This window comes from Pelodiscus sinensis, chromosome 3, assembly GCF_052426305.1.
Source record: "Pelodiscus sinensis isolate ZL-2025 chromosome 3, ASM5242630v1, whole genome shotgun sequence".
In the NCBI taxonomy this organism is placed as follows: Eukaryota; Metazoa; Chordata; order Testudines; family Trionychidae; genus Pelodiscus; species Pelodiscus sinensis.
In genome coordinates this window covers 29521915-29545710 of record NC_143054.1, presented here as the reverse complement: position 1 = coordinate 29545710, position 23796 = coordinate 29521915, and the positions used below count along the sequence as shown (strand labels likewise).

Sequence of the window (23796 nt, the reverse complement as noted above, 5' to 3'; positions counted from 1 at the left end):
GGCTTCTTCTAGGACACAACTAACTTCCTCCACAATACTTACAATCTTCTTCCAAACACCATCTTTGCTATCAGGAAAGTCACTTCCCTATACACAAACATCCATCCAATGATGACATAGCCTGTCTGCCTCTGGATTTACAAGACCGTGAACAATCCTCAGATATCCTTTCCAAACCCATCTATTTCATCCTCATCTATAACAATTTTACATTGAACAAAACATACTTTGCCTAAATCATGAGAACAGCTAAGCATACTAGGATGGCTGTCCAGAATGCCAGCTTCTTTATGGCACTTTAGAGACTCTAACAAAAATATATATAGTATCATGAGCTTTCTTGGGAAAAACCCACAATTTCAGATGACTTTTTTTTAACTGTATATATTTTTGTTAAGTCTCTAAGGTGCCACAGAACTACTCGTTTTTAAAATTACAGACTAATATAGGTACACCCCTTAAACTTCTTTATGGGCTACATTGAAGAAGAATTGCTGGACAAATATACCATAAAACCAGTGAAAATCTAGGAAGGAGTTTAAAGTTATCTGACCAGTGGATGAAATTATCACTGATATATCTCAATCAGATGCACCACTGGTGTTATGGTGCATTTGTCCAGCAATTCTTAGTATCTATGATTCTATGATTCTAAGAATTGCTGGACAAATGCACCATAAAACCAGTGGTGCATCTGATTGACATATATCAGTGGTAATTTCATCTACTCGTCAGATGACTTTAAACTCCTTCCTAGATTTTTCACCATAACTTCATCAACCACAACTTGTCCATTTAAACACTTTCTGAAACACTCCCACACCAACATCAACTTCCTGGACACCCACGAGCAGTTTCAACAATGGAACCTTACAGAAACTATATAAAAGAAACCAATTGATCACCACATGTGTCTTCATAGAAACAATAACCACCTCAGATACACCAAGAAATCTGTTATCTGCAGTCAGGTGCTCAGATCTACAGAATATGCTCCAAGGAGGAAGTCCATGATATACATTGTAACATTCAAAACCACCTTCACCAAACAAGGATTCTCCATAAGAAAAATAGATCATATAGTGGAATGGGTCACCCAAGAACCTGGGAGAATCTGCTTGAACAGAAAAATAAAACCCTCTCAAATCACCCACCTCTAGTTATCACCTTTCATCCCACACTGAAACCCCTATGGAGTTTCATCAAAGAAATACATCCCATACTCAATGGAGACCTCCATCCAGAAAGAAATCATTCCTGAACCACCTCTTCTGGCCTTCAAACATCCCTCAACTTCTCCATTCCCCTCATTCCCCATACACCTGGTCATGTCAACTCAAAGTGGCACCAGACCCTGCTGGAACGACACATGCAAAATTTAAGACGTTCTCTCCACTATTACATGGATGAACACCCTTTATGACGCACCTTTCAACACACCTGCCTATTGCAACATGTGTACCACATTCAGTGCACTAAATACTCCAATAGCAACTATGTCTGGTTACACCCATAATCACCACACTTTTGAATGAACTCACTCAACAAAATAAGACAAAAATATCCTATCTGTGAGTCAACACTTTTCACGAAAGCAGATCCAGACTAACACGGCTACCCCTCTGATACTTTTAAAAAAGTGATCATTTTATGTCTGACCTATCAGTCCTTTATCCCTTAAGAAAATCTGTACACTATCAAAAGATTAGCCCGAGAACTTAAATTCATAAGTTTGCTAGATGCTTAAAATCATACACTGAATAGACACGTTAGATTAATGGCTTGTCCAACAATCTCTAAATCACTTAACAGTCATCCCTCTCCATGTACCCCTCCCTTTCCTTGCTTTTCTCTCTATGACTGGCGGAGTTGTAATGGGTCACTTAACCTTGAACTGGTCCCTTGAAATAAAAGTTAACTACTTTTGTTAAACTATTTTTCACCTTGCGTTAACTTTGACACCTTGAATAAGTTTTCTAGATCCGAAGAAGAGTTCTGTGTAAGCTTGAAAATTTTCTCTCACCAACAAAACTTGGTCCAATAAAAGATATTGCCTAACTTGCCTGCCCTCCATGTTCTTTATTTCTCAAATAATTCTTTTGCGTTCATTGTGAGTTCTGATCTAGAGTTAATGTTACAGTGAAAGCGTTATCTTTCTTCATGTGACTAATAGATTTGAAAAGAGACAGTTGCAGATTATTTCTGTGATTTAGTATGGGAATTTTTTTGCGTGAAGTTGTTACAGAGCTACAGATTCACTTACTGGTCTTTGAGATTTCATGATTCATTTGCGGTGCTTTAGTTTTAGTCATGAACCATGTTCAAGCTCCAAAGAGCATCCCACATAATACCAGTGCTTGTAGAGGTGATAAAGGTAGGGCATGAACATTTCTGTGGGACATTAATGTGGAATTTGAATTAAAAACAAATAGCTAAAGATGCTTGGAGTAAAATAAACATATCTTGAAATTGTATTTTGTTTTTCAGTCTTGGCCTGTGTATGAAGATGTGCATAAGAAGATGTATGAACTTGCAGCATTTTTAGATTTGCCTTGTTTTCCAGCTATAACTAACAGCTGCTTTCTTCATCCAAACATCTTGTGTATAAAATATCTGATGGAAGCTAACTTACCTGGTAAATACTCTCTAAAACATACCATCTAATTATATCTTGGTCTTTGCAGTCTACAAATCTGCTGTAGCTCTCTAGCATAGGAACTGATAAATTATTCACATATGAACCCTATCATACTGTTAGGGTAGTGCTAGCTGCTTCCTTCTAAGTCTCTTTACATTTAGATAGGTACCCCAAAGATAATTGTGACAGAAATAATTTAATAAGTTGGCTGAACATTTAAAATAAGTAATATGAGCTTGATCCTGTAAGGTACTGAGCACCCAGGTTTCAACACTGCAGAGCGATTACTGTCTGCTTACTTTGTTAATATTCCTCCCATGTCCTTAGGACTATTCACGTTATTAAAGTTAAGCATGTGTTCAAGTAATTTGCTGGTTTGGAGGAGAGCACTTGGCAGAATAAAGCCCTGTGTGTGGTACTCATTTTTAATTTAATGAGAGCTGATGTTCATGCCATCATGCATGCGGGCCCACAGCCACTGGGGACCTAAATCCAGAGGTGAAAGCCAGCGCACCCCAATTCAGTGCTCCAGTAAAAAAAAATCTGTGGGCTGGGGCACTCGGCTGCAGCTGCTCCCAGTCAGGCTCCAGGGGCTATCCTGCAGGCTGCCTTGCTAAGAAGTAGGCAGCCAAGCAGGTAAAAGGGACTGGCTGGGTCTGCATGCACTCCCTCGCCCAGTCCAGGGCTGCCCCAACCCCTAGACTCCCGCATCCTTTAGGGAGGACAGGGGGCTGCAGCTGCATGTACCCAGAACTTTGCTACTCTTCTCTTCCCCTATCAGGGTGTGAGGGGAAAGTATAAGCTTGCGTGGCTTTCTCTCAATCCCAGCTGCCCAGGGGAGGGGCAGAGGAGACATCACACAAATTTTTTTGTTAACTGTTAGATTTTGTGGTGCACAGTTCTAGAAATGTGTGACCCTCCCTCCTTTAGAATTATGATACATTAAACATGGCCTGTCCTTTTAAGGCAGGCATGTCCAAAGTCCGGCCCACGGGCCAATTGCGGCCCGTGTTCCGATTTAATGCGGCCCCCGCTTCCTCCCCCTCTCCTGGCTCCCCGGTGCTCTTTTGAACTGGCGCGCCCAGCGCGCCGCTTCCGGCTGCGCCGCCGCTGCCCATGGCCTCCGTGGTCCTAGAGCCTGTCCTGTAGGGCACGTCCGCAGCCCCGCTCCCCCGCTCGGCTGCAGGTTCGCCCTGCCCCCGGGCCGCTGTGAGGCCGGCGTGCCCTGCGCTCTCAGCTCGCCTCCGACCCTGCGGGCCCTCCGCCTTGGGGCTGAGAGTGGGGGGACGGCCCTCACGCATGTTCACTTCTTCAAATCTGGCCCTCTTTGAAAAAAGTTTGGACACCCCTGTTTTAAGGGAAAACTTTTGTACCCAGTGAATCACCAAAAAGAGGACTGATATTTAAAAACATCTCAATTTCTAGCCTTTTCAGAGGGAAGACCTTTCAACCTGGAATCCAGAAGCTTTAACCTTCTTTGAATATTAATCTGATTTTGAATAAGTTATATATGCTACTGTATGTTAACATTTAATTGTAACTGTCTTAATAAAAAAAACTTTAAGTATATTATTTACTGTTTAAATATATTGGAACTTCCTAGTATAAGAGGTGCTATTATTGGTAACATTAATATTTTCAGGAATTTTAGTGGTTTTCTCTGTAATGGTGAAGATTGGAAAGTTTAAGACCAGGTCTTGTACTAATTTAACTCCTTTCTAGCTGCTATGGGAATAGAAAATATAGCCGAATTTATGTACTTTAGTCAGAATTCAGAAAAATATTGCTACTCTTTCTGAAATCTGATGATGTAATCAGTTGCTAAATTTCTTGCTAAACTGGAAAGGTAAGAGATTTGGAGATTTTGTACTAGTGAAAATAAGTATATAGTAATATCGGACTGTTCAGATGGAGTAAAGCTGGTGTTTGAATAATATTGATGTCTTTGATTTCTGTGCTTTACAAAGAGAGTAGTTAAGATTAGCACTGTAAACTTCGAACTGTGTCACTTTAGGCCTTGTTTCTGAAAACACTTACTCATACCTTTAATTTTATTACTGGGTGTAGTCTTATTTAGATGTACAGGACTACTTGAAGTCATAAAGTTAGACCCTGATCCTGAATGAGTTAAAGTTTGTACAACGTGTATTTAAGATCTGTCATGCCTAGGATATAACCATGTGGGCTAGCAAAATCATTATTTCATTCACACAATGGAAGTGTAATTATCTCTATTTCATAGCCCAGCACAATTTAAAATATATATTACCTCATAGGAGTGTTCTCATGGTTAATTTAGTTTAATATTAGTAAAGATTTTTTTTTTAAATCTGTACATTTATAAGGTGTTAGAAACTGGTACATTGCTAGCTGACCTATTTAGGGTGACTGTACAACTTAGTTAATCATATTTTACTTTATTTTTTCCTAATTAGATGAATTGCACAATTGGACTTGTAGAGTGGTTAAAAAGATCAATGTTGGAGAAACAGACTTTCTGACACTTGATCCTGTGAATAAATCAACAAGGAAAGTAAAATATGATGTTCTTGCTGCAGCCCTCATTATAGTGGTGCTCAAATTACTATTTTTACTAGATGATCAGTATGAATGGTAAGTATGTTTTATGAGCAAACTTTTACTTGTTGAACTAAAAACTTTTTTTAAACCATTAATTCAGGCCCAAAGAATGGAAGGCAGATTCAATAATAGGCAATGTCAATTTCTTGCTAGACCTCATGATCTATTATATAATGCTAATATACTTTAGCTAACTAATAATTTTAGTTTAAAAGTAAGCAGTAGTGCACATCTCAGATGACTTATATTGGCAACTTACATTGTTTTAAAGTTGGCATTACAGTTAAAAGGGGTGGAATTTTTGGTGTCAGCAGTTTTGTTTTAAATACGACTAAAAAAAGTTTCAGCAGTGGAAAGTATTATTCCAAAAAACAGTCCTCCTGATATATAAAATAAAATTTATGTATTAATTTTTTTCAGGTTACATGCAAGCTTTGCTAGAAAAAGAAATCAAAAGAACAAAGAAGGTACTTAATATGTCAGTGAAAAGAATCTAATAATATTTTTTTAATGAAATTTTATAATAAAACTAAGTAGAGCATGAACTTACTGAGCCTTGTAAGTTTTCTGCCTTTTTTTAATCAATTACTCCTTTGTAGTACATTTAAAAATCTAGAAGCCCATTTGCACAGAGTTGTTGGATCTACATTAGTACAGTAATTACTCATTTAACACATGCCTGCTTAACACGTTTTTGCCACAGCACGATTTTTTTTAGGGAACTTTTTCAAATAACAGGACCGCCCCCAAAATAACACGAAAATAATCAAGTGGCAGACTACTTCGTCCAGTGGTATAAGTTGGTGAAAACAGTGGTAATACATATGAGCGGATGAATACACGTGGTCACAGCGCTCCTCCGCTCACTCACGTGTTTCTTTGTGTTTTGACAAACTGCGGCAACTTGTGTTGCTAGATATCTTGTGTTGCTAAATGTCTAACATTGACAACTGAGCACCAACAAAAAATTGACTTTGCTTCCACCATCACCTGAAATCCAACCCCCACCTTTTCCATTATTTTTAATGGGAAAATTGACCCTGCATAGCACGTTTTCGCTTAGCACGAACATTTTTAGAAACACATCTGTAGTGTTAAATGAGGAATTGCTGTATGTACATTTGTAGTGTTAACTATGTTAACTAAATTTTAAATGTTAGTTTGTAGTGTTGACCTAAATTGGATAGAAATTTTAAAAGTTTACACTTAAGACAAAACACAAACTTTATTCTCTCTTTCTGAAAAATATTTAAAGTTTTAATAGCTTCTGTTGTTTCTGCACTTTAATTTTTTGAATATAACTTAAAAATTTTGGTTTTTGTGTATTTTGTTCTTCATGAAATGTACCCCACTACTTTTTGGAGTAAACAATATCTTGTATGTCCAACAATTAGTTCATAGAATCATAGGGTTGGAAGAGACCTTAGTAGTTCATCAAATCCACCCCCCTGCTTAAAACAGGACCAATCCCAACTAAATCATCCCAACCAGGGCTTTCTCAAGCCAGGGCTTAAATCCTCTGTGGGAAAAACACCTCAGCAGCGACGGGGAAAACACCTCAGCAGCCTAACACTGTGGCATTTAATTTCAGAAAGGGGAACCACACAAAAATGAGGAGGTTGGTTAAACAGAAATTAAAAGGTACTATGGCAAAAGCAAAATCTCTGCAACCTGCATGGAAACTTTTCCAAGATGCCATAATAGAGGCCCATATTAAATGTATACCCCAAATTAAAAAATACAGTAAGTAAGAGAACCAAAAAAATGCCACAGGGGCTTAACAACCAAGTAAAAGAAGCAATGAGAGATAAAAATACATCTTTTAAAAAGTGGAAATCAGATCCTAGTTAGGAAAATAGAAAAGAGCATAAACGCTGTCAAATTAAGTGTAAAAATATAATAAAAGCCAAAAGGGAGTTTGAATATCAGCTAACGAAAAACTTAAAAAGTAATAGCAAAATGTTTTTTAAGTACATCAGAAGCAGGAAGCCTGCTAAACAACCAGTAGGGCCCTTGGACAATTGAGATGCTAAAGGAGCACTCAAAGATGATAAAGTCATTGCAGAGAAACTAAACAGATTCTTTGCTTCAGTCTTCATGGCTAAGGATGTTACGAAGATTCCCAATCCTGAGCCATTCTTTTTAGGTGACAAATTTGAGGAATTGTTACAGATTGAGGTGTCATTAGAGGAGGTTTTGGAACAAATAGTTAAGCTGAACAGTAACAAGTCATTGGTACCAGATGTCATTCATCCAAGAGTTCTGAAAGAACTCAAATGTGAAATTGCAGAACTATTAACTGTGGTTTGCAAACTATCCTTTAAATCAGCTTCTATACCTAATGACTGGAAGATAGCTAACATGATGCCAATATTTTAAAAGGGCTCTACAGGTGATCCTGACAATTACAGTCTGGTAAGTGTAACATCAGTACTGGGCAAATTAGTTGAAAGTATAGTAAAGAATAAAATAGTCAGACATATAGATAAACATAATTTGTTGGGGGAAAGTCAATATAGTTTCTGTAAAGGGAAATCATGCCTTACTAATCTACTAGAGTTCTTTGAGGGGGCTCAACAAACAAGTGAACAAGAGGGATCCAGCGGATATAGTATACTTAGATTTCCAGAAAGCCTTTGACAAGATCCATCACCACAGGCTCTTAAGTAAAATAAGTTGTCATGGGCGAAAAAGGAAGGTCCTCTCATGAACTGATAACTGGTTAAAACACAGGAAACAAAGGGTGGGAATAAATAGAGAGAGGTAACTATTGGTATCTGCAAAATGAGCCGTGGATATCTGCATCCATATCCACAGAGGTCTAGAGGAGGCCAATACCAGATGCTCCAGAGAGAGTGAAAATAACAGGTAATCATCACATGTCCCCTCTCCTGTCATCCATTTCCAGACAAACCATTCCTACCCATCTTGGCTAATTGCCGTTGATGGACCTAACCTCCGTGAACTTATCTAGATCTTTCTTGAATCCTGTTAAAGCCCTGGTCTTCACAACCTCTTCTGGCAAGGAGTTCCACAGGTCAACCGTGCACTGCATGAAGAAAAACTTCCTTTTGTTTGTTTTAAACCTATGGCCTATTAATTTTATTTGGTGACCCTGCTAGTTCTTATATTGTGGGAATAAGTAAATAACTTTTCCTTATTCACTTTTTCCACACCAGTCATGATTTTATAGACCTCTATCATATGCCCTCATAGTCCCCTCTTTTCTAAGATGAAAAGTTCAAGTATTTTTAATCTCTCTTCAAATGGAATCCTTCCATGGAACCAGTTCCAAACCCTTAATCATTTTTGGTGCCCCTATCTGAACCTTTTCCAATGCCAATATATCTTTTTTGGGATGAGGCGACCACATCTCTACGCAATATTCAAGATGTGGCTGTACCATGGATTCATATAGGGGCAATAAGTTCTCTGTCTTATTCTCTATCCCTTTTTTTAATGATTCCTAACATTCCATTTGCTTTTTTCACTGCTGCTGCACACTGAGTGGATGTTTTCAGAGAACTATCCACAGTGACGCCAAGATCTCTCTCGAGTAGCTGTAGCTAAATTAGTCCTCATGATATTGTATGTATAGTTGGGATTATTTTTTCTAATGTGCATTAATTTACATTTATCACCATTAAATTTTATTTGCCATTTTGTTGCCCGATCACTTATTTTGGTGAGATCTTTTTGAAGTGTAAAGTGTTTATATGTGCTGAGCTGAAGACATACAATTCATTCCCACCATGGTGGATTGTTCACATCCCTGATGCTATCCTATAAGTTTCTTTACTGTCTGCTGCTTTACATATTTTTAAGGGTATCTAGAGTCTAGGATATGCATGTTTATACACTTGTTGAAAAAGAGTCTTAGGGTCTAACTGCTGGTACCTTTCTAACATTCTATATTTTGTGTGCTCTATCACTTTTCCTATAACTAAATTTTGGATTTTATTTTAGAGTGCCCATGGTTTGATTTCAAAAAATGGTACACAATTATAAAGAAGTCTCTGGATGTGGAACAGAAGAAATTAGATGAAGAAAGAGCCCGGTTTGTTACTTAGTATCTCTCTCTTTTTGAAGCTGAAAGTCTTGGGTGAAATTCTGGCCTAGCTGGCTTTACTGGGGCCAGGATTTCACCCTATTTTTGTCACTTGAGCTTGGAGTAAAGCAAATTTAATAAATCCCTGTGCTCTTTCTCCCATCACACGTAGAACTTTGGCCTGATATATCAATTAAATGGAAACTTTCTGTGACCAGTGACTGAATTATTAATGCTTTCAAAATTAATTACAATAAAAGGTGAAAAATTGTTGAGGAGCACTTCTAGCCCTGCTCCAGTAGTTTGAAGGGAGACTTCTCTTATGTATATTGGGGAGTAATGGTAATGGGCACTTGCCAACTTGAGGTTATTCCTAAAATATTGGATAGTTATAGTAACAATCCTGAGAAATGACTGTCTTTTCTTGTTTGTTTGAATATGATTGTGCTGGTTTTTTGTTGTTTTTTTCCACTGAGTTGTATTTTTTTCATTGATAGGTGTCTGTGGAAATGTGAAAAACCACTATTTTATTCAGCCAAGGAAAAATACATAGTCCTTAAGAGAAGACGTGAGTATAATTTTCTTTAGCCAACAATGTGAGCAGTACAATGCTAATATTTTTTGTCTTTTTCCCTGTTCAAGTTTTTGTTTGCCAAAGGGATTTAGAATGAGAGTACCAGAATACATTGTTTATATTACAAGGACTTGAAATGGACTTTTCAATAATTGAACTTTTGTCCTTTTTATGCTATTTCATTATGTATAAAGGCAACCTGTATTTTTAAGCTTTCTTTTTACTGTATTTTTATTGTAAAGATATTGGGAAAGTCTGTTTGATTTTTTTCCTCTATAATTTCTCTTTACTCACATGGGGTCAAAACTTTACTAATAGTTCCAGTTACAACAGAGGTTTTTAGAATATACTGGAACTTGTTTATTCTTCTTGGTTTTTACATTTGAAATTAATTTCAGGTTTTCTTTATATATCATGGAGAGGTAGAAAAAACACAAATTCAAATTATCTATTTAAAACAGGATTTTAATGTACTGTGTAAAAAGGTAAAGTCTGTGGGAAAATGTGACATTTGTGGCTTAGGTTCTGTTTCCTCTTTGTACAGAAACGGTAGTGAACTTACAAAGACAGTTTGGCTCACTGTCTGGTTCAATGCAAGTTTCTGAAAAGCAAAAACCTTCAAGTTTCCAGTTAAATTGGGCTGAAGAAAATACAGATGGGATTTGTTTTCATGGGCATATCTTAGAAGGAATTTTGCAAGAAAAGGATAATTCACTTACAACCACGAACACCAAGTATTGGTTGTGTACAGTTAAACTGTGTAATGAGAAGTGAGTATTTGACGCTACTTTGTTGACTCATGTTTGTTGAATATTCATGAAAAAGTAAGATGTTTTACTTCTATTTAATGAGATATTTAGTATGCGAGCAGCACACTTGAGGCTGTGCATTGGCTAGTGACTTCACTATGCTGAGCTATTATGTGATTGGCCATGGGTTGGAAAAGCCATACTGTTGTATGCAATAGGTGCTGTCAAACTAACATAGTATGTTATTTTTGGACAGGATTACAGCTTGGTGGATAAAGGTAATAGTGCTGATAATAGTGTTGATACTTCTGTAAAGTATTTGCCTTAGTATCACAAAATATTTTGATTTAAAACTAGAATTATATAAAATTAATATAGCACACATTAAGGGTCTATCTACACTGCACCCTTATCTTGAAACAAGCTACGCAATTTGAGCTATGCAAATTGTCCAGCTTATTTTCAGAGAATTTCAAAATAGAGTGCTATTCTGAAATGTTCCTTAATCCTCCTGGAACAATGTTTACAGGGATATCAGAATACTGTTCCCATTCTGAAATAATGGGAACGAACACTGTCAAGACGCAGAGAATGCTGTTTCGGGATACTGGAAGTATCCCAAAATAGTGCTGCTGTCTGGACACACCGTAAGTGGATTAATAGCTGGCTACTTCCATCTGAATGCAGAAAACTGCTCAGGAGAACATTAATGTTTAATAGCATTTACCTCTTTGAGGGACAGGGAAAGGAATTTACATCTCAGATGGGCTGTGTCTACATTGGCAAGATTTTCTTCTTTTGCCCAAAATCTTGCCACCTGTCTACACTGTCCGCGAGTATTTGCGCAAGAACACTGACGTTCTAATGTACGAAATCAGTGCTTCTTGTGTAAATAGTCTGATGCTCCCGCTCAGGGATAAGCCCTCTTGCTCAAGTATTCTTGAGCAAGAGGCCAGTGTAGACCAGCAACATTAATTTCTTGCGCAAGAAAGCCCGATGGCTAAAATGGCCATCGGAGCTTTCTTACGCAAGAGAGCATCTACACTGACATGGATGCTTTTGCACAAAAGCACATCTTTTGCGCAAAGTCATGCCAGTGTAGACGCAGCCATGGTGTTTCTCTCTACCCTGTAAAATCCTGATTCTTTAGACAAGGTGGCTTGGCCAAAGGCTGTTGCTACAAGATCATTCCATGCAAAGCAAACCAATCCCTGTTCAGCCAACAGATTTCGATGGGGATGAGGAAAGGATGCTAAGGCCAGGTCTTCTCTAGGCCTGGGAAATTGGGTTAAGGTATTCAACTCCAGCTATGTAAAATTTGTAGCTGGAGTGGGCTTACTTCAATCTGAGCTTGGCGCCATCTTCAGAGAGGGAGGTCGTTGGGAACAAATGCTCCTGTTGGCTTCCCTTACTCCTTGCAACTGCAAGGAGTACAGGTAGTGGCCGGAGCCTCAGCATTCGATTTACAGGTCGTAAATAGACCCATTAAATCAAATGCCAGAAGAGTGATCTTTGGTGTGATGAGTGAACTCATGTCCTGAGAGATTGAAGATCATCTTGGGGTCACACTGCATGAATGAGTTTCTGCTGTCTTTTGTAGGAGAAGATTGGGATAGTTGAATTAAATAAATCTCATTGCATTTTGGGCCAGTATATTGTACACCCAAGTCTTAAGTGTGATATTTTATAGTAAATAAAATCTTATGAAAACAAGCACTACAATACAGGATGAACCTCTCTAGTCTGGCACACTCTGGTCGAGCCACATCTGTGATCCAGCATGATTTTAGTTAGCTGAGTGTCCACTTCTCATGGGTGTGGCCAAGTTTCCTGTGGTCCATTTAAAATTTGTTTACAGCCACTAATCCTGACTCTGTTCTGTGCTATTGTTTAGCCCTAATTTCCCCCTAAATGTCTTCTCTGAGCCCAGTAAGCAGTGGAAAATGTTGGTAACGCGGCTAGACAATAATGGCCTCCTTAACAAAATTAATTTTAATTAAGTATAAAATCCCAAAAATTCAAATGCCATATAATCCTGATTTTAAAATCTTGCTATTCAAACAATGAGGCTTATGCTTCCTAAAACCAAAAAGTGCTAAGAACGTCAGTGGAGATTTGTTTTAAGTAATCATACATATAATAGTCAGCTATTATGAAATAATGATTCTAGGGAGAACTGTTTAAGGAAAATGTATTTAAAGATAAAAACTGCATTGTACAGTAAAGGTCCAATCAGTGTGGAGAGCAGAAGTGCTTGACTTTTTTCAGCCTCAAAACAAAAACTTAGTTCTCCACTCCAGCAACATTTGACAGGAGAAAGCTTGCTGCAGTATCCTTTGTAGCATCTACCCCAATTATGGCCAACATATTAAGTGTACTAGCTGAATGTTCATTTCTGCTAAAAATGAATAGTAGAAAAATAGTTAATGCTAACAATTTAAATTGTCATCAGTAGTTTCAGAATTACATCAGTTACGACGAATACAAGCGAGTCACACCCTTTGGAGCAGCTATTGTTCCAGGCAGTCTGCAAATTGGAACACATCATGACTGCACCTAATATATTCTGTTTACATTTAAAAGGTTTTGCTCCTCATAAATGGAGAAAGGGGAAGAGGAGAGAAATAATTTTTAAGTGATATCTTAGATTTGACGGCCAAACTTTTTCAATCTGTAGTGGCAGGATCATGGAAAACACAGTTTTAGTTAAGACCAACATGTACCTGCTTTTGGGAAACACAGACAGTTCACCATTCTTCCCTGTTGCTAGAACTGCAACCTAACCTAACTGGTTTGTGGCCCCAGTCTTACAAAAAATACTCCATGACTCTGAGTGGGTCCATAGATTGGAGCCATAGATCAATAACGGTACTTACGATATAATAAAAACAGTCTAATTAGAGGAAAACTCAAGTATGTTTGAATGTCAACTAGACTAATGTGTGATTTAGGGTATACTTACCTTGTGGTTTTTCTGTTTTGTTTTTGTAGGATATGTGGCCATCTGACACACTATAAAGAATCAGACTTTCCTCAGAGCTACCAGTTTGTGTTAAACCTGTTCTCCTTCCTTCTAAGGGTACCAGCCTCTCTCATCCATGAAGAGGTGTGTTTAATAGAACACAAATTGTTTAAAACAAAACTCAGGAGAAGGTAATGCAAAACAAAACATTCATGTTGAAGAAAATGGAAAGTTCTAAAGATCATGGAACTATTGAATGGTAACTGAAAAAGTTAAGAACTATGGCCCTAGTCCTTCTACTGGAAACAAGCAACAGACCCTTACACCTGCACAAAGCTCCACTGATCCCAGCATGATGTTGTATGGATGCATCTGACACTGCTGGTCTGATTGCCAGATCAATGGTTTCACCATATCTGCGTTACGAAGAACAATGGGAAACTACATGAGGGAAGAAGTTACTGAAGCAACAACTTCCCAAAGTATACATTCACTTGTTGCATTAAATAGGAAATGTATTAAAGTCGTATTTTGGGGTATACATACATACTTGCATGTGTCTTGAGTACAAAGGGCAGCAAATAGGCATCTAGATTATATTAATTGTTTAATAGTATCAGAAGGGTGCCATGTTAGTCTGTATCGGCAAAAACGAGGATTCTAAAGGCACCTTAAAGACTAGCATACTTTTCTGGGCATAAGCTTTCATGGGCAAAAACCCACTTTGTCCGATGGAGGGGTGCATGTAGGGGTCCAACTCCTAGTAGGGACCACAAATGTTCCCAAATTAAATTATACTAAAGTCAGCTGTCATCTAGAAGGATTAACGTGAAAAAGCACGTCCCATCTGGGAGTGGGCTCTCCGGGTTTGTCCACATAGCAAGGAAAAACATGCAGCCTGGGCTATGTCAACTGGTTTGGGCTGCAGTGCTGTTTTCATTGCTGTGTAGACTTTAGGCCTTAGGCTAGAGCCCTGAACTCTGGGATCCTCCCACCCCACAGGATTCTGGTGACGGGGAGCCATTGTGAGCCCAGAAGTCTATACACAGAAACAGCCCTGCAGTCTGAGCCAGCCACAGATATTTGTGTCTCAAGAGAGCACAGTACAAGTATATGTATAGACATAATCTTAAAGAACTTTCCCATGAGCCAGGAGTCCAGGTTGCAGACAATCCCAGAAAGTGGCCAGTGCAGTGGGTCCTCTTTGGATATGGTGGTCAGGTCCCTTCTGAAAGGGTTTTTATAATCCGTTGGATTTAAATAAAATTATCAAGTTGCGGTCTAAAGACTGAGACTGGATCTGCCTTCCTCTAACTAATACTGTGGAGCACACAACATGTGGCCATCACTTAAGGGATGTTCTGCTTCCCACGGTCCAGCCAGATTGGAAAGCAGCTGAGCCTCGCCTTGAGATGCCCAAAGGTGCCCTCCACTACTACGCGGGCACTGGCATTGAAGCGTTCCTGTGAGTAGTTAAGGTGGTTGGTACAGAACTTCATGAACCAGGGCAAGAGAAGGTAGGCCATGTCCCCCATGATGCAGTGGCACGTCCACATCCCTGACCCTGATGGTGCGGTCAGTGAAAGAAGTGCAGTCTTCCAGCTTCTGGCAGGTGCTGGAGTTTCGAAACATGCGGGTGTTGTGTGCCTTCTCTGAGCAGCCGACGAAGATGTTGGAGAACTGCTTGCGGTGGTTGACGAGGGACTGCAGGACAATTGAGAAGTACCCCATGAAGTTGATATAGACAGATGACCACTGGCCAGAGGCCCGGATGGGGATTTGGGTGCTGTCAGTAGTTCCCCTGCAGTTGGGGAAGCCCATGTTGGCAAAGCTGGTGATGATGGGGTCCGCATTGCTGAGATTGATGACCCTACGCAGCAGGATGGTGTTGATGGCCCACACCACCTGTAGAAGGAGACAAACAATCACAGAGGTGCCAGAACCCTTGGGAGGTCCTGAGCCCCTTCCCCCTACAGCCCCTATGTAGCCCCATTCCCTGGCAGGACTGTGTGAGGGCAGGACTAAAAAACTGCCCAGGGAAGAGGGCTTCCCACCTGCAGCTCCCCTCCCCCTTTCCCTAGAGTGCCCTATTCCAGCACCATCAGTTCACCACCTTCCTGGGACTATAGCCTAGGAGAGTGCCATACTTGCATGACGAGGGCCCTGACAGTCGACTTCCCCACGCTGAACTGGTTGCCGACAGATCAGTAGCTGTCCAACGTGGCGAACTTCCACACAGCAATGGTGACCTGTTTCTCCATAGTGATGGCGGGTTGAATGTGTGTGTCCTGTCACCTGAGGGCAGGGCGTGCCACTCACACAGCTCCAGAAAGGTCTCCTTCCGCATGCAGAAATTCTGGAGCCACTGCTTGTCATCCCACCATTCCATGACGAGCTAGTCCCACTAGTCGGAACTGGTGTCCAGCCTCCAAAAGCCACAGTGCAGTGCAGCTGGAAGAACTGCACTCCCAGGCTATGTCTAGACTACCTGTCTCCGTTGACTGAGCCACGTAAAATAGTTTATTCGGCATAGTCAAAGAAGCGGGGATTTAAATAACTCTGCTTCATTAAAATAAAAATGGCCACTGCGCTGTGCTGATGATCAGCTGATCCAGCACAGTACGGCAGTCTAGACATGGCACGGTCAACAAGAGAAGACTTTGTCGACCACTCCGGTAAACCCCGTTTCACGAGGCATATCGGAGCGGTCGACAAAGGCTTCTCTTTGTCTAGGCTGCCACGCTGTGCCAGATCAGCTGATTGTCGGCACAGCGTGGCGGCCATTTTTATATTAATGAAGCGGGGATTATTTAAATCTCTGCTTCTTTGACTATGCCCAATAAACTATTTTACATGGCTCCATCGACGGAGACATGTAGTCTAGACATAGCCCCAGAAAGGTGGTAGGGTCTCCTTGATCAGCTGGGGGGGTTGCGTTCCTGCAGGGCCAGGAGGGCAGCCTGCAGAAACTGCAGCATGATAGAGGTGTGCTGTTGACTGCCCAGAGGCAGCTCTGACTCAATGGCTGGATAGCTGAGGTGTCAGCAAGGTCAGCCACAGCAGTCAGAGCAAAGGCTTTGCTGTCCCTCAGTGAAGTTGGCAAGGTGAAGAATCTGAGAAATGGTTGTACAGGGAGAGCCTTTAAGCACAAATCTCAAATAGCCTCAGGCAGCAGCTCCTGGAAGTAACTGCATCCTGATGCCCAGCCTGCAGTGGTTCCAAGTGGCCTTACATACAATTCAGAATCCAATCAGTGCGGACTCTATTTCAAAATAGCTGAGCACGATTTCGATGAGCTTTTGGGGTATAGATGTTATTTTGAAATAAGCTATTTCGGAATATTTCTTCCAAAATTGCTTATTTAGAAATAAGCGTGCAGTGTAGACATATCCCGAGAGAACTTAGTAGAAAGGCAGTGAAAGTGGTATCCTGCTACATAGAAACAAAAATTTGAAATTTAGGATGGTCTTAAACAGGGAGGCAAAGTAGTGGGCTCGTGATTGTGACATTCTCTAATACCAGGGAAATTATATGGTGCCAACAACAACAAAATCATGTGTGTTGTGAGGGGGAGGGAGGAAACTGAGATGTGACTTCTGTGTTCATTCATACTCAGTGATTCATAGCTCTTGTACAGTGCTTGGGTGCCTTAGGCATATCTAACACCTAAATAGAAATTGTACTGGGCACTTCAGACTAGCATGAAGAAAGAGACCCAGTTCTAATGATCTTGTATCTAAATTGACACAGATATGCATGTGTTTTTATTTCTATAATTTTTATTTAGGTTTTAAGATTTGTTATCTATGTTGACTCCCCCAAGAGATTTTTTTGGGGAAGAAATTTCAGGTGTGGTTATGAGATATGCAGCTCTAATTGCTATTTTTAGCAGCAGTTAAAATTCTTGTTAAAGAATAATGTAAATTTCCTTGTGGCTTGTTTGAAAGAGCTTGTCCTTTTATATGCTGCCTTAATTGTAAACTATTTATCCCTTTATTAGTGGACATACTTTATTCTTGTTACTGTAGGATTTCTCGTTTGTTTCAAGTTTGCTCGCTAAAAGAGACCTTACTATATGCAGTCATAATATTTAAAGTAATTCAAAAGGCTGTATTTAACTTCATTTAAAAGATTACATACACTTAATTATAGGCACAGCTTTCTTTTAAAACTAGTGGTAAAAACAGTGTGTGCATACTCAAGTCTACAAATATAACAATGCTTCCTTAGATGTTGGAATAAATTAAATTTGTGCTTTACTAAACAGGAATAAAGCTTGCAATTCATCACCAAGCAGTTTGTGCCTCCTGGACACACAGGGTAAGAGTCAGATTTAAAAGTGAAGGGTGTGCCTCTAGTGTGCTTGATGTCAGTCCCATCCAGCTTAATCAGTCAATACTTAGTTGGGGTAATGCATCAACAAGTTGATGAGCCACAGGGTGACTTATCTTCACGCAAGTGTAGTTGTGCTCTCTTGGGACACAACTACGTATGAGTCCACTCAGCACTGCACTGAGGTGGAGCCACATTTCTGAAGCAGACAACTGGGGCTGGATAGCCCAAGGCTAGGGTGTCCACCTCAGCCCGGCAGCTTTACCTACCTATTCTCTGTGTGTTTAAATTTATAATAATTTGCTAACAACACTTAAGGAAAGACAACGTTTTTTGCTTTGCTGTTTACTTTAAAGTACTTGAAAAGGGGAAATGATACAAATGAAAATAATGGACACCTGCTTTGACCTTTCTCATTAAAAACCGAATTGTCATTTTATATTGCATAGATTTAAAAATGTACTAAAATATTTAGCAACTTTAAATCTTTCACCTTGTAAAATTATTAATTATTGATCTACATGAGATTGTGAGTACTTTATAATTTACTCTGTAGTACATATGTATAACCTGGCTTTGGGCAGTGATGGATATTAATGCATGTTTCCTGCTTCAGAAATGTAAATACCACCTCATGATTTAGAAGAATTCACAAAACTCAACTTGCCCCTTGTGTTGACTTAGCCAAGGAAGAAAGGAGAAATGATTACACAAAGCATTATCCTTGCTGAGCCTCTACCAACATTTGATTGCAAACATTATGTAATAAGAAATCTTTTATTTTGTGAATGGAATCTTGTGACTCAAAGGAGTTTTAGAAAATTTGAATTGTACCTCCACTTAATTGCCTGTCTCCATTCAAGCACTTGACAGTGTTAAACTAAACAATTTAATTACACAAACCCATTGAAAACAATTTAATAACTGAACTTTTAAAAAAAGCCTTTCCCATTCTCTAAATATAAATCATAAAAATTGATTCCATTCTCTTCTGTCTCTAACATGGTCAACGCCAGTTTTTCTCAACCTTTTTTTTTTTAATAAAGTAACTCTTTAAAAAAATTATAAGTACCCCCAGTACTTACAGTTTTCAGACACACCATTTTTTCCCTATCATTGCAACACATTTGTTTAAACAACTTAATCGTAGCCAGATGGGTAATGAAATTTTTGGGTGTAAAAAGTACAAGCATAATAAAGCGCTGTAGAACTTAAAACAAAAATTCAGTTTTCTCCAAATTTCAGTTATATTGATGTACCCTCCCAGACTTCTCTCAAGTACTCCTAAGGGTATTCGTACCACTGGCTGAGAAACACTGGTCTACGCCAGGCATTTAACTTGCCCAGTATATGGGCAAGCTGGGCTGGTTCAGGTTTATTGGCTACATACCCCTGATGTTCACACTTGTAGTATCCCACAGTCTTAGCATAGCTTCTTAAAGCAATGGCTTGTGGGAGATTTTGTAAAGCCTTCTGGCATAATTTGAGAATAAATTAAACTCCCTTAATCCCCTGGAAGAGTTCCATAAATCCCATTCTCAGAATGGAGGTATGAATAAGCAGTGTTGTTTCCTCAGGAGGCAAATATGGTTTCTGCTGAAGCTCCTAAAAGATATTTATAAGGCATTTCAAGCAGTAGTGCTGATTTGGTAAAGAACAATATGTACATATCTATGAATTACTTGAGGCAGTTGGCACAGAGTAAGGCCTGGAATTATTAAACATTTCACTTACATTGTCTCTTTTTCCTATTACTTTTGGCATAAATGAGCCACCCATCAGTTTATTACATGTAGGGTTGCCAGGTGTCCGGTATTGTACCGGACAGTCCGGTATTTGTGCACTTGGTCTGGTAAAAAAATCAAAATACCGGCCATGTGCACTGTCCGGTATTTTCTGATTTTTCTGGCTGCGCACCGGACGGAAGCCAGACGTGGGCAGGGGAGCGGCTGGGAGTCCCAGCTGGGAGGCGGGGTCGTGATTGCTGCCGGGAGCCCGCAATTGGTTGAGTGTGAAGGGAAGCCTCCCCCTCACTTGTGCGTCGCCGGGACCCTGTGCGGGACAGGCAGCAAGTGCCCAGGTCAGTCTCCCTCCCCCCACCTTCCTGGCCGGACGGTTCTCCCTCACTTCCCCTCCTGATCTTCCCAGGCTAGGCCCCCTGCACCCACCCCAGCTCTGCTTCCCGCTGGACCATTCCTCTTTCTTGTCTCCCCCGGCCAGCACTGCTGCACCTCTCCCTGCCCCTGCCAGCTCTGCTTCCCGCTCCTCCTTCCTCCCTCCCCCCCCCACCAGCTCTGCTTCCCACTCCCCCTTCCTTCCTTCCCCCCCCCCCCGCCAGCTGTGCTTCCCGCTCCCTCTTCCTCCCGGCCACCCTTGCGGCCCCTGATTTCCCCCCCCCCCCCAGCTGTGCTTCCCACACACCCCTTACTCCCGGCCAGCCCTGCCCCTTTCCGGCTGGTCCCCCCTCCCCCGGTATTCTGTGGCCTGCCCCGTTCCACCCAACCCCCCCATGACCAGCCCTGCTTCCCATTGGCCCTCCCCATCTCCCCAGGCCAGCCCTGTTGTTGCCCTCCCTGGTTAGCTGTTTCCAGCCCCCCCCTTCCTGGCCAGTACCGGTCCCTTCCTGGCCGCCCTCTCCCCCCCCCCCCCCCCCAATGAAGCATGTTCGGGGTGGTTTTTTTTGTTTTTTTTAATGATTACCTGGTAACCTCTAGCAGTGATCCAGGTTTTGGGGTTTTTTTTTTTCTGCTCAACAACTTTGGACTCTCCCCCCCCCTTTTTTTTTTCCTTCAACAAAATTTTTTCCCGGTGTTTTTTTTGGGGGGGGGCGGTATTTTTCTTTCAGCCATCTGGCAACCTTAATTACATGTGGTTTGTACTGCTTTAAAAACACAAGTGAGACAGAATGAATTTGTTTGACTGCTTTTTGTGCATCTTTCATTTCAAGACAGAATGGAATACATCTTGTGGTAGGAAAGAATCATATGTACTCTGTAGCTAGGGCATGTATACACTGGGGAGTTATTTTGAAACAACTCCCCTTATTCAAAATAACAAGGGGTATGTCTACACTACCCCGCTAGTTCGAACTAGCGGGGTAATGTAGGCATACCGCACTTGCAAATGAAGCCCGGGATTTGAATTTCCCGGGCTTCATTTGCATAAGCGGGGAGCCGCCATTTTTAAAACCCCGCTGGTTCGAACCCCGTGCAGCGCGGCTACACGGGGCTCGAACTAGGTAGTTCGGACTAGGCTTCCTAATCCGAACTACCGGTACACCTCGTTCCACTACCTAGTTCGAGCCCCGTGTAGCTGTGCTGCACGGGGTTCGAACCAGCAGGGTTTTAAAAATGGCGGCTCCTCGCTTATGCAAATGAAGCCCGGGAAATTCAAATCCTGGGCTTCATTTGCAAGTGCGGTATGCCTATGTTACCCTCCTAGTTCGAACTAGGAGGGTAGTGTAGACATACCCAAGGTGAGCACCCACACTACCAAGCTTGTCATTTCGAAATAACTCCCGCTTGTGAAGAGGAATGAACTTATTTCAAAATAGTTATTTTGGGAGTTATTTCAAATATTTTGAAATAACCTGGTAGCGTAGACATAGCCTGGTGAATAGCTTGGTATATGGGCCAACAGATTAAATGTAACTCATGCTTTAGCGAAAGTGCCCCATAGGAAATTTCTTCCAATATAACTCTCTTGTTTCAGCTTCTGTGTTGTTTTCTGATTTCCCTTCACCCCTCATTTGTCCACCATTCTGAGTCTGGACACATAACATAACTCAGGTAGCTACTGTGTATGTGAATTTGGCACTTCTGCCCTGACTAGAACACTGGCCATACAGCCAAAAGGCAGAGCTGAAGGAGGGGCAAGACTTCAAAAACTGAAACAGGAGTGCAGGAACCAGCTTTTCCCACTGGACTAGTGAGAAGTAGAAATAAGGGGCAGAGTAGGGGAGAGGTGAATGCTTCTGTCCTCATGACTCTATAGTGGTCCTTTTTACAAATGCTAATGACAACATTGGCAACCAAGAAAACTCTTCCCCTGCCACCAGATCTAAAAATATCCAGTCTGAGCAATATACATATTAAAAAGCTATGCAACTGCATATCCAGTTTTTTCTCCTGTTAAACCAGCTTAGCTGCCATTGGCAGGATTGTGGGTCTGTGCAGTTTATATCAGAATTTTGGATGTAGCCGAAGATCCAGCAAATGCAGCAGTGTAAGGGACATCATCTATTCTGGCTTGTCGTCCACCTGGGATGCCCATCCCTAATGATCAGACCACAAGGTGTTTGCATTGCTTCTAATAGGCCTTTTTCTGAAGCCTTCCCATCGCCAACATGAAGTAAAAACTCCATGGCCCATCTGTGCCACAATAACTTGTTTTCTGTATATAAGAGCCTGGGCCAGAGCAGGGGGCAGCAAACAGGGCGGTTACCTGGGGCCCCTGACAAAGTTACACTGTTCAGCCTTCATCTTCAAGTGGTAGGATAATGGCCCTGGACTTCAGCCCCATGTAGTGTGGGCTGCTTTTTGCTAAGGGCCCCAGTGAGTCTAATGCCGACCCTACTTGGCAGACCTCCTGAAACCTGCTCATAGCCCTATAGGGGGTCCTTGACCTTTGGTTTAGAACCAGTAGCATATCTGGCTGAATGGAGAGATGGGCTCTGGGATTTAATGTAGCTTCTCAAACATGGATATGTTTCACAGCCCAGTCAGAGCTGGACTTGAGCCCCTTTTGATAGAATCATTACATCATGGAGAGAAAGGACTGGAGAACTAGGGGCCACCAAATGAAATTAATGGGCAGCAGGTTTAAAACAAATAAAAGGAAGTTCTTCTTCACACAGCGCATAATCAACCTGTGGAATTCCTTGCCTGAGGAGGTTGTGAAGGCTAGGACTATAAAGGTATGTCTAGACTACATGGCTCCATCGACAGAGCCATGTAGATGAGTTTACTAGACATAGGAAAATGAAGCGGCGATTTAAATAATCACCACTTCATTTACATCAAAACACCGATCAGCTGTTTGGTGGCACAGCGGGGCAGTCTGGATGCCTCGTGAAATGAGGTTTTCCTCATTTCACAAGGGCTTCTCTTGTTGACCGCAGTGCGTCCAGACTGCCCCGCTGTGCCGCCAAGCAGCTGATCGGCACAGCGTGGTGGCCATTTTGATGTAAATGAAGCGGCGATTATTTAAATCACCGCTTCATTTTCCTATGTCTAGTAAACTCATCTATATGGCTCTGTCGATGGAGCCATGTCGTCTAGACATACCCTAACAGGGTTTAAAAGAGAATAGATAAATTCATGGAGTTAAGTCCATAAATGGCTATTAGCCAGGATGGGTAAGGAATGGTGTCCTTAGCCTCTGTTTTTCAGAGGATGGAGATGGATGGCAGGAGAGAGATGGCTTGATCATTACCTGTTTGGTTCATTACCTCTGGGACACCTGGCATTGGCCACTGTCGGCAGACAGGACACTGAGCTGGATGGACCTTTGGTCTGACCCAGTATGGCCGTTCTTATGTTCTTTTCTCGAGGTCATGGAAATCTAGACCCTTTTTGTTGTCTTATAGCATGACTTGATGCTCTAGATGATGCCCATTTCTGCCTATTTCTTGGCTAAATGGTGTCACACCAGGGTATGGACTTGCAACTGAGATCTATAGTGTACACGGCTGTGAGTAAAGGTAAGTGGCTTTGGGTCAACTCAACCATGTGTGGTGATTAGACAGGAACACTAAATAATGAGTAGAAGGCTATGAAAAGTCAGCAATGATACAATCTCCTTCCACACTAACCCTGCAAAAATAGAAGCTGACATAGTGGAGGACCATGAAACATAAAGCAAGTCTCATCCTAAGGGCAGATGAAACACCAATGCAAAGGTGGGAGCACTTTT

General features: G+C 41.1%; 1 protein-coding gene across 1 annotated transcript in view; it reads left to right on the top strand.

Annotated features, from left to right (window-relative positions):
• The window catches only part of TAF1B (TATA-box binding protein associated factor, RNA polymerase I subunit B), a 66427-nt gene extending 46811 nt beyond the window's left edge, over positions 1 to 19616 (top strand). Inside the window, exons 9-15 of the mRNA XM_075923512.2 lie at positions 2488 to 2635; positions 5074 to 5251; positions 5639 to 5685; positions 9185 to 9275; positions 9764 to 9834; positions 10385 to 10610; positions 13581 to 19616. Of these exons, the coding sequence (XP_075779627.2) occupies positions 2488 to 2635; positions 5074 to 5251; positions 5639 to 5685; positions 9185 to 9275; positions 9764 to 9834; positions 10385 to 10610; positions 13581 to 13746 (927 nt within the window). The 3' untranslated portion in view covers positions 13747 to 19616. The remainder of the gene's footprint in view (positions 1 to 2487; positions 2636 to 5073; positions 5252 to 5638; positions 5686 to 9184; positions 9276 to 9763; positions 9835 to 10384; positions 10611 to 13580) is intronic.
• Positions 19617 to 23796: the final 4180 nt, after the last annotated feature.